Source organism: Hylobates moloch, unplaced genomic scaffold, assembly GCF_009828535.3.
Source record: "Hylobates moloch isolate HMO894 unplaced genomic scaffold, HMol_V3 SCAFFOLD_5, whole genome shotgun sequence".
Classification (NCBI taxonomy): domain Eukaryota; kingdom Metazoa; phylum Chordata; class Mammalia; order Primates; family Hylobatidae; genus Hylobates; species Hylobates moloch.
The window spans coordinates 84,222,511-84,232,870 of NW_026652280.1; the positions used below are offsets into that span (position 1 = coordinate 84,222,511).

At 52.1% G+C, this 10,360-nt stretch overlaps 2 protein-coding genes across 5 annotated transcripts; one reads left to right on the forward strand and one right to left on the reverse strand.

Moving 5' to 3' along the window:
* Positions 1 to 42: 42 nt before the first annotated feature.
* ZFPL1 (zinc finger protein like 1) lies at positions 43 to 4,289 on the forward strand. 3 transcript variants are annotated; one of them, XM_032153375.2, is made up of 8 exons: positions 43 to 169; positions 595 to 704; positions 1,019 to 1,130; positions 2,304 to 2,497; positions 2,610 to 2,682; positions 2,818 to 2,964; positions 3,205 to 3,322; positions 3,817 to 4,289. In XM_032153375.2, exons 2-8 carry the CDS (start codon positions 603 to 605, stop codon positions 4,001 to 4,003), a joined length of 933 nt encoding a protein of 310 aa, XP_032009266.1. In that variant the 5' UTR covers positions 43 to 169; positions 595 to 602; the 3' UTR covers positions 4,004 to 4,289. The 3 variants fall into 3 exon arrangements, with proteins under 3 accessions (XP_032009266.1, XP_032009265.1, XP_032009264.1); XM_032153374.2 differs by having other exon boundaries at positions 56 to 282; positions 582 to 704; XM_032153373.1 differs by having other exon boundaries at positions 57 to 282.
* On the reverse strand, positions 4,261 to 4,999 carry TMEM262 (transmembrane protein 262). 2 transcript variants are annotated; one of them, XM_032153378.2, is made up of 3 exons: positions 4,747 to 4,999; positions 4,540 to 4,639; positions 4,261 to 4,420 (listed from the first exon to the last, which is right to left on the reverse strand). In XM_032153378.2, the coding sequence occupies exons 1-3, from the start codon at positions 4,918 to 4,920 to the stop codon at positions 4,344 to 4,346; spliced, it is 351 nt and encodes a 116-aa protein (XP_032009269.1). In that variant the 5' UTR covers positions 4,921 to 4,999; the 3' UTR covers positions 4,261 to 4,343. The 2 variants fall into 2 exon arrangements, with proteins under 2 accessions (XP_032009269.1, XP_032009270.1); XM_032153379.2 differs by having other exon boundaries at positions 4,318 to 4,420; positions 4,572 to 4,639.
* Positions 5,000 to 10,360: the final 5,361 nt, after the last annotated feature.

The following is a 10,360-nucleotide window of genomic DNA, read 5'->3' on the forward strand; positions in this document are numbered from 1 at the left end:
TGACGTAGGGCTAGAGGTCCGCGGCGCTCGGACCACCAAGTCTTTTCCACCCGTCTTCCCGTCTGGCGGCAGCGGAGGCGTGGCCCAGGGGCGCGATGGCGTCATCAGCGCGCGCCGCACCCGGAAGAGACGTGGCAGCGGAGGGATAATCGGGGCGGCCAGGGCTGAAGTGAGTGGAGCAGGAGCCCTGGGGAGCGTGGTCCCTGCCCTTCCGCGCCTCTAACCATCGCTACCGCTCTTCGGAACCGGTGCAGCGGCCGATCAGTAAACACAGAGACTGGGGTCTGTAGCGAAGGGGCGGGGCTTGGAGGGGGTGGGGCTCAGGAGAGGTCTTGGGGGCGGGGCCGGTGGTATCGGGGAGCCTCTGATGGAGGGGCCTGGCCGGGGGCGGGATCCAGAAGGATTGAGGGGTCGCCGGAGGCGGGATTTATGCAGGGGGTGTTTCTCCGCATAAGGAGGGACAGTGGGCAGGAATCTGGGATCGGGGCGAGTATGAGAGGTGTCTGAGGGAGTTAAGAGTGGAAACTGGGCTGGTGAGAGCGTAGTGGTGGCCACCAGAACCTGACTTCCTACCAACTCAGGCCCCTTTCCCAGGATCGATCATGGGGCTTTGTAAGTGCCCCAAGAGAAAAGTGACCAACCTGTTCTGCTTCGAACATCGGGTCAACGTCTGCGAGCACTGCCTGGTAGCCAATCACGCCAAGGTGGGGCCTTCAGGGGAGCGACTGAGCAGGGCACTGGGTGGGCAAGGCGGTATTGGCTTCCTCCAAATCCACGAGGGGCCCCGCGCTAGAATGTAAGCCCCACAAGGGCAAGGACTTGATTTATTTTGTTCACTGATATATCCCCCGCCCCCAGGAGAGAGTCTGGCGCACAGTATGTGCTCAATAAATATTTATTGGTTGAACAAACGAAAGGATGAGTCTCCTCTGTGACTAGAGAAAAAGAGACAGTCGGACCTTGGGGTGATAGGCCGAGCAGCCCCAGCACCAGTTGTGACATCTCTCTCCCACTCCAGTGCATCGTCCAGTCCTACCTGCAATGGCTCCAAGATAGCGACTACAACCCCAATTGCCGCCTGTGCAACATACCCCTGGCCAGCCGAGAGACGACCCGCCTTGTCTGCTATGGTGAGGCCTTGGCACCTCGGGGGGATCAGGCCAGCCTCAGGGGCCAGCTTGGTGACTGGTTTCCAGGCCCTCCTCAAGCAGCAGGACAGTGAGTCCCCTGAGTCTCAGAGCCCAGATTCTAGTCCTGTTAAAGTTCCTTACCTGCTGTGTAAGTTCAGGCAAGTTATTCTTCCTTTCTAGGCCTCACTGTCTTTCCTAAAAATTAAAGCTGCTAGTTCCTCTTTCCTAAAAATTAAGCCCTGACAATCTGGAGGTTTGAGCGAGAACCAGTCAAGCTTACAGGTATGCTGGTGGCTGTAACTATTAGCTAGCCAGATCGGCATGTCGCTTTCAGATATTCAGGATCCACCACTGATTCCAAAGCTAAACAGAGAGGAAGTGAGTTTCCCACATTAAAGTTAGCTAAAAGAAGTCAGCAGACATATGTGTCATGACTTTGACCTGAATCTGGGGTAAGAGCCTTAGCTCCAGTTTTTGAAGGAGCTCATGCAAGAGGCAGCTCCATATGTGTTTCTCCTTGTGAGTGCATGTGTGTACTTGCAGGCACTTAATGTACATTGTGTGTTTAAATGAGTGTTAGTGTGTTGATTAGTGCTTGGGGTGAATGGGTAAATGTATGTACGTGAACATATGAACACAGGTGTGTTGTGGGAGTGCAAGAGAATGCATGGTTGAGGGTGCCTGTTAGCAAACCTGTGAGTGTATAGATGTGTATGTGTGAGGGCTCCTGTGCCCATAGTGTAGATATAGGGAATGCCACTTGTGTTTGATTATGTGCTTATAAGCACATGTACATTTGTGCCCAGGGATGTGTACATGCATATGTGTGCCTGTGTGTATATCGAGGAGCCTTTTCTGAAACTGTTCATTATTAGCCATTAGCCCAAAGAGTATGATGAGTGCAGGCCCAGAGAGGACTCACTAAAAGGGGAGGTGGCGTTTTCTTCCTACCCAAACTTACCCCTGTGAGCTGGACAGCTTGGTAGCACCTGCCTGGACTTAGATGGTGGTAGCCAAGAAGACTGACATTTTAGGGAACAGGACGGGGAGGAGAAGGCTCTGGCACACACATATGTCCATATGTCCTGCAATGGTCTGGGGGCTATTGTTAGGCTAGGAGCCCTAAGTGTCTTCTTCCTCATGTCTCTTCTCCCCTGTCTCATGGGCCCTAAGATCTCTTTCACTGGGCCTGCCTCAATGAACGTGCTGCCCAGCTACCCCGAAACACGGCACCTGCCGGCTACCAGTGCCCCAGCTGCAATGGTCCCATCTTCCCCCCAACTAACCTGGCTGGCCCCGTGGCCTCTGCACTGAGAGAGAAGCTGGCCACAGTCAACTGGGCCCGGGCAGGACTGGGCCTCCCTCTGGTGAGAGTCCCTCTGTCTGTCTGACCATCCATCTGCCCTGGGCCCCACCTGAGCCAGATGGGTGGGTGGGGACAGTACTAGGCAGCCTGGTGACCCAGATTCCTTCCTCCAGATCGATGAGGTGGTGAGCCCAGAGCCCGAGCCCCTCAACACGTCTGACTTCTCTGACTGGTCTAGCTTTAATGGTAAGTGGTGACTTCCACCGACTATTTGGGCTTTAGCCTCCCTGCTCTGCTGACAGCTCCCTTGGTCTGCAGTCACATGCTCTACCCCTGAGCTCTACCCACTGCTTCTGCTGATGGCTGTCTTTCCGCCCACAGCCAGCAGTACCCCTGGACCAGAGGAGGTAGACAGCGCCTCTGCTGCCCCAGCCTTCTACAGCCAGGCCCCCCGGCCCCCGGCTTCCCCAGGCCGGCCCGAGCAGCACACAGTGATCCACATGGGCAGTCCTGAGCCCTTGACTCACGGTGAGCCTGGGAGTTATCCAGGCCGCAGAAGGATAGAAAGAGGGTGGAGTGGTTTGTGTAGGGGGAGCTTGAGGATCCAGAGACCCACCTGGAGGAACCTTTCCTTAATCTAGGCACAGCCACTACCTCCTCACAATTCTGAGATGTTCTGTCAGAGTGAGGAGAGCAGGTGATCCCCCAGCCCTCCCCAAAGCGGCCAGTTTTCCTGAGTCTATTGATGCTAGTGGCTCCACTCTGTAGCCCCTAGGAAGGTGTATGATACGCGGGATGATGACCGGACACCAGGCCTCCATGGAGACTGTGACGATGACAAGTACCGACGTCGGCCTGCCTTGGGTTGGCTGGCCCAGCTGCTAAGGTACACAGGGTCAGGGAGGGCGGAATGCCAGGAAGGGGTGGAGAGGGAGTGGGAGCCAGAGGCCCTGGGAGGGACGGTTTCATGACAAAAGGGGCTTGTTGTGGGGAGTAACAATATCTGGTGCTGGGGCTGTGCGGAGAGGCCTTGGCTGTGCAGCAGAAGCTGTGTTTTGCTTCTCTCTGGGGCTGTCTCTGTGCCTCCTACACAGGAGGCTAGGACTTAGGTTCTTTGAGGCCCCTTCCCGATCTGACACCCCCTAATCTTTGTAACTCTCCCTGACGCCTGGCACACCGTGGTTTCCAGAATACAGTCGTGCGCCTCAGCTGGTTTGAGCTGCACAATAACGCCCTATGGTGGCAGGTGCAGGAGTGATCATTCCTGAGGCACAGACGAGGAGATGGAGGCTCAAGAATGGGTGGTGACCAGGGCTTCTCTCCAGCCGTGGGGGCCACCAGGGACTGGGGCCTGACCTGACTTTCCCCTCATCCCCCCAGGAGCCGGGCCGGGTCTCGGAAGCGGCCGCTGACCCTGCTCCAGCGGGCGGGGCTGCTGCTACTCTTGGGACTGCTGGGCTTCCTGGCCCTCCTTGCCCTCATGTCTCGCCTAGGCCGGGCCGCAGCTGACAGCGATCCCAACCTGGACCCACTCATGAACCCTCACATCCGCGTGGGCCCCTCCTGAGCCCCCTTGCTTGTGGCTAGGCCAGCCTAGGACTTGGGTCCTGTGGAGGAGAGGCGGGGTAATGGGGAGGCTGAGGGCACTTCTTCACTGCCTCTCTCCCTCAAGCCTAAGACACTAAGACCCCAGACCCAAAGCCAAGTCCACCAGAGTGGCTGCAGGCCAGGCCTGGAGTCCCTGTGGGTCAAGCATTTGTCTTGACTTGCTTTCCTCCCGGGTCTCCAGCCTCCGACCCCTCGCCCCATGAAGGAGCTGGCAGGTGGAAATAAACAACAACTTTATTAAAACACCCGAGGCAGCCTTTTCCTTCCCCCTCCTCAGCCCTGTTCCAACTCCCCAGGCCTCAGTGGTGCTCCTCCCGGTACTCGATGGCCAGAAACTCCAAGGACAGGCGGTTGAAGAACATGGCTCCGTTGAGCACTGGGCGGGGGAGAGAGCCCCCCATGAGCCCCAGTACCCTTCCCTGGCTACTCCTTGCCACATATCAGGGTTCCAAAGCTCCCCGCTCCCTCTTGCTCCCTCCCCCTCCCACCACTCACTCAGGATGGTCATGGCAGAGCAGCGGATGTACTTGTTTTCTGCCATCTCAGCGTAGAGTGACCCCATGGCGGCCCAGCAGATGCTGATCACCTGGGAGAACTGTAGGCCCATCCAGTGGGAGAGTGGCCCCCTCGCACAACAGTGGGGTTTCCATCAGCCCCTCGGGTCTCCCGCAGCCAGCCCTTGCGTCCCTGCCCTGAGCCTACCATCAGGACGACCGTGTAGTGAAAGCTCATGTGGTCATAGTGGCAGGTGATGCAGAAGTTGTGCACGTCGCTGATGAAGATGCCCAGGTGTAAGAAGAAGAGCATCAGTGCAGCCGTGGTAAGCATCATGCCTTTTGGGAAGAAGAACATGGCGATGCGGTCTCGCAGCCGCATCTTGCCCACAGCGTAGATGCAAGTCAGACTTGAGAGGTGGAGCAAGCAGGCCCTGCCCAGGAAAAGCAGCAGAGTCTCTGGTTCTAGAGTGCCTGGTATGGAATAGCAGTGGGATTCTAGAACCAGGAGGACAGTGGAGGGGACAAGATTCTAGAACACAGGCTGATTCCAGCCAACACAGGAGTGCCTCACGGGTGGTAGGGGTGCTTTGAATTGTGAGATCAGTTGGGGCCCATGGCAATGGCGAAGGGGCAGCAGCCCTAGTTATCCCGTACTCACTCTAGACGCTTTTGTGCACATCTCAATTTTCCCACAACGGAGGCAGTGTGAACACAGTCTACAGATGAAGAACTGGGGCTCAGAAAAGTTGAGGGGCATGGTCTAGATTTACAGCAAGTCTTAGGCAGATGAGAGATTAGGACCCAGCTGCATAGCTGAAAGGCATTCTCAGGTGAGGGGAGGCCTGGGGTGGATCCCAGGTTCCAAGTATTTGCTCTACCCTCTGGTGGAGAGGAATTACGAGAAGGGAAGGATCAACAGATTCTTCAGAGCTGTCCTGGGACCTTCCCTGTGCCCTTCCCAGGTGTGGCCCAGAGGGCACCTGGCTTTTCCATTCTCTGCCCAGATGTTCTTACAGGACCTGATGCTGGTCAGCTTTCCGCTCCGCCACCTTCAGGTGCTTGCAGCATTTTCACCTCCGTCAGTCCAAGAGTCCCATGAGACAGCTGGGGCTGGTGGCATAAGTCCTGTTTGATGCTTGAGTCTGAGGCAGAGGGAGGATGGTCTTCCTCAAGCTGTTATAGCCAGTGAGGCAGGGAGTCAGTACTGAAACGAAGATCCGATGCTACCTGAGGCTGTGCTGAGTGAGCAGGGTCAGATGCAAGCCAGGAGGAAGAAATTTCCTCCATGCATGTGAGAGATGAGGACTAGGCTGGGTGCCGTAGCTCACACCTGCAACCCAGCACTTTCAGAGGCCCAGGTGGGAGGATTGTCTTGGGCCAGGAGTTCAAGACCAGCTTGGGAGACAGCAAGACCCCATCTCTCTCTTTTTTTGAGATGGAGTTTCCCTCTTGTTGCCCAGGCTGGAGTGCGATGGCGCGATCTCTGCTCACCGCAACCTCCGCCGCCTGGATTCAAGCGATTCTCCTGCCTCAGCCTCCCAAGTAGGATTACAGGCATGTGCCACCACGCCCAGCTAATTTTGTATTTTTAGTAGAGACAGGATTTCTCCATGTTGGTCAGGCTGGTCTTGAATTCCCAACCTCAGGTGATCCGCCTGCCTTGGCCTCCCAAAGTGCTGGGATTACAGGCGTGAGCCACTGCTCCTGGCCAGCAAGACCCCATCTCTAAAAAAAAAAAAAAAAAATTGCTGAGTGTGGTGGTGTGTGCCTTTAGTCCCAGCTACTCAGGAGGCTGAGATAGGAGGATTGCTGGATCCCAGGAGTCCCAGGCTGCAGTGAACTATGGTCATGCCACTGTACTCCAACCTGGGTGACAGAGAAAAAAAGAAAAGAAAAAAGAAAAGGTGAGAACTCCAGGGCCGTCAACAAAATATGCCAATAAAACAGCCAGAAATGGTGTGGAGTGACATGAAAGCTCCCAGGGATTGAAGCAGGAGAAGAGGAAGGAGGAGGAGAGGACTTGTTTTTAAACTCAGCCACCCCACTGCCTCTTGCCCAACTGTTTGCCCCAAAAGTTAGGTCCCAGGTCAGCCCAAGACCCACAGGCTGCCTCCCAGCAGTGGGATTAGAGCCTGCACCCACCATCTGTGCTTGCTGCCCAGTCTCCAGACAAGCACAATAGTGCTTCAGAGCCCCATCCTACCCACATGAAAGGGGTGATGCCCCAAGGCCCAGCTGTGGTCCCACTGTTGAAACAATTGTTTGGACCTCAGTCCTCATTTGAATGCAAATGAACTTTTATACATTAAAGTTCTTAGCTCCTAATTTTATTTTATTTTTGAGAAAGAGTCTCACTCTATCACGCAGACTGGAGTGCAGTGGCATGATCTTGGCTCACTGCAACCTCCGCCTCCCGAGTTCAAGTGATTCTCATGCCTCAGTCTCCCAAGTAGCCGGGATTACAGGCTCCCGCCACCACACCCAGCTAATTTTTGTATTTTCAGTAGAGACGGTATTTCACTATGTTGGCCAGGCTGCTCTTGAACTCCTGACCTCAGGTGATCCACTCTCTTTGGCCTCCCAAAGTACTGGGATTAGAGGTGTGAGCCACTGTGCCCACCCCTAGCTCCTAATTTAAAAAAATTATATACATGTAATATATGAATATGGGCTGGGTATGGTGGCTCACACCTGTAATCCCAGCACTTTGGGAGGCTGAGGCGGGCAAATGACCCGAGGACAGGAGTTTGAGACCAGTCTGAACAACATGGAGAAACCCTGTCTCTACTAAAAATACAAAATTAAGCTGGGCGCAGTGGCTCACACCTGTAATCCCAGCACTTTGGGAGGCTGAGGCGGGCGGATCACGAGGTTGGGAGTTTTGAGACCAGCCTGACCAACATGGTGAAACCCCGTCTCTACTAAAATACAAAAATTAGCTGGGTATGGTGGTGCATGCCTGTAATCCCAGCTACTCGGGAGGCTGAGGCAGGAGAATCGCTTGAACCTAGGAGGTGGAGGTTGCGGTGAGCCGAGATTGCGCCATTGCACTCCAGCCTGGGCAATAAGAGCAAAACTCCATCTCAAGAAAAAAAAAAAAAAATATATATATATATATACACACGTATGTATGTATATATGAATGTGTTCTTGTAAAATATTTTCACAATACACAAGCATACAGTGGAAAATGTAACAGGCTCCCTGCTGCATCCCCACCACTGAAGTACCCCCTTCCCCAGTTTGGTGACTTGGCATCTTTTAGGTCACTTCTTTGTGTAACGGTAACTTCATACATCTAGATGTACATATACATGCATAAGTTTAAAGCATTTTTAAAAATCATATGTTTTGTCAAAGTGTACTTTTCAAAAAGTTAAAACCTACGTCTAAATATAGAATCAACACGTAACTAAGATTTATTAGGCCGGGTGCAGTGGCTCACGCCTGTAATCTCAGCACTTTGGGAGGCTGAAGTGAGAGGATCACTTGAGCTCAGGAGTTTGAGACCAGCCTGGGCAACATAGGGAGACCTCCTCTTTACTAAAAATTAAAAAAAATGAAATTAGCTGGTTGTGGTGGCCCATGCCTGTAGTACCCCCTACTTGGGTGGTTGAGGCGGGAGGGTCATTTGAGCCCAGGAATTCGAGCCCTGCTTGCATCATTGCAGTCCAGCCTGGGGGCATAGTGAGACCTTGTCTCAGAAAAAAAAAAAAGATCTTTAACTCATCAGTGAGGGGATTCCCACCTGGTAAGGTGGTAATGCACATGAGGAGCTGGACAGGACAAGCATTTAAAGAGGAACGTTAGGCCAGGCGCGGTGGCTCATGCCTGTAATCCTAGCACTTTGGGAGGCCGAGGTGGGCGCATCACTTGAGGTCAGGAGTTCGAGACCAGCCTGGCTAACATAGTGAAACCCTGTCTCTACTGAAAATACAAAAAAACTAGCTGGGCATGGTGGTGTGCACCTGTAATCTCAGCTACTCGGGAGGCTGAGGCAGGAGAATCACTTGAACCTGGGAGGCAGAGGTTGCAGTGAGCTGAGATCGCGCCATTGTACTTCAGCCTGGGTGACAGAGCAAGTCTCAAATAAAATAAAATAAAATAAAATAAAATAAAGAAGAATGTTAGCATATGATTACTAGGTTAGATGCAAAATGCAATGGATGTCCTACATGACAAAAATTGTACCCTTTGAGGTTAGTTTTTCTACTGGATATACATATTTTTCATCTCTCCTGGACAATATCTCCTTGTAATTTCAGTCTATTTACCTTACTAGTGAATAGCAAAATCAAACAACTGTGTATTCTTGTGGGTAAATAATCCTTGGGAGGGCTTCTGAAACGATGCCCCAGTGTGACAATGAAAGGACCCACTACACTCTTGGACTTCCAATTTTTGAATTTTTCATTTTTTTTTTTTTTTTTAGAGACGGAGTTTTGCTCTTGTTGCCCAGATTGGAGTGCAGTGGTGCAATCTCAGTTCACCGCAACCTCGGCCTCCCGGGTTCAAGCGATTCTCCTGCCTCAGCCTCCTGAGTAGCTGGGATTACAGGCACGCACCACCAAGCCCAGCTAATCTTGTATTTTTAGTAGAGATGGGGTTTCTCCATGTTGGTCAGGCTGGTCTTGAACTCCTGACCTCAGGTGATCCGCCCACCTTGGCTTCCCAAAGTGCTGGGATTACAGGCATGAGCCACTGCACCCAGCCTAATTTTGTATTTTTAGTAGAGACTGGGTTTCTCCATGTTGGTCAGACTGGTCTCAAACTCCCAACCTCAGGTGATATGCCCACCTCAGCCTCCCAAATTGCTGAGATGATAGGCATGAGCCACCACGCCCTGCCTGGATGATTTTTCTTAACACTATTCTCCAACTTTTAAAAATGTTCATAGACTTCTTGGAGTAGACCTCAATCTATACCCTTTTTCATTTTCTTAAGATTATAGCTTCATAGGCTGAAATCAAGTATTTTAAATGGTTTCTAGACATCCTATTGATTCAGAAGTCAGCAAACTTTTTCTGTAAAATAGTAAATATTGTAGGTTTGGAGGACCATGCAGTCTCTGTGGTAGCTACTCAACTCTGCTCTGTGTTTTTTTTGTTGTTGTTTGTGGGCTTTTTTATGTTTTTTTTTTTTAGATGGAGTTTTGCTCTTGTCACCCAGGCTGGAGTGCAATGGCGTGATCTTGACTCACTGCAACCTCTGCCTCCTGGGTTCAAGCGATTCTCCCACCTCAGCCTCCCAAGTAGCTGGGACTACAGGCACCTGCCACCACGCCCGGCTAAGTTTTTGTATTTTTAGTAGAGATGGGGTTTCACCATCTTAGCCAGGCTGGTCTCGAACTCCTGACCTCAGGTGATCTGCCTGCTTTGGCCTCCCAAAGTGCTGGGATTACAGGCATGAGCCACCGTGCCTAGCCTCAACTCTGCTCTTATAGAGCAAAAGCAGCCATAGATCATATGTTAAAAAATGGGTGTCACTGTGTTCCAATAAGAGTTACGGGAAATGGGATAAGCATTGCATATGATTTTCAGGTGTCATGAAATGTTATTTTTTTTCCCAACCATTTACAAATAAGAAAAGCATTCTAGCTCACAGACCATATGAAAACAGGTGGTGAGCTGTGTTTGGCCTACAGGATCCCTGGCAAAGAACAAGTAAACCAGTGAGTTTTTCCATTCCAACCTTCCTCCAACAGCCCTTCATAAGTAATGTTTCAAGGGCCACTTTGATGAAGAAAGTTTTTTTCTCTTTTTCCTCCATTCCACCTCTGTGTCCTAATCTGAACTCCAGATCGTTCCCTGTCTTCATGA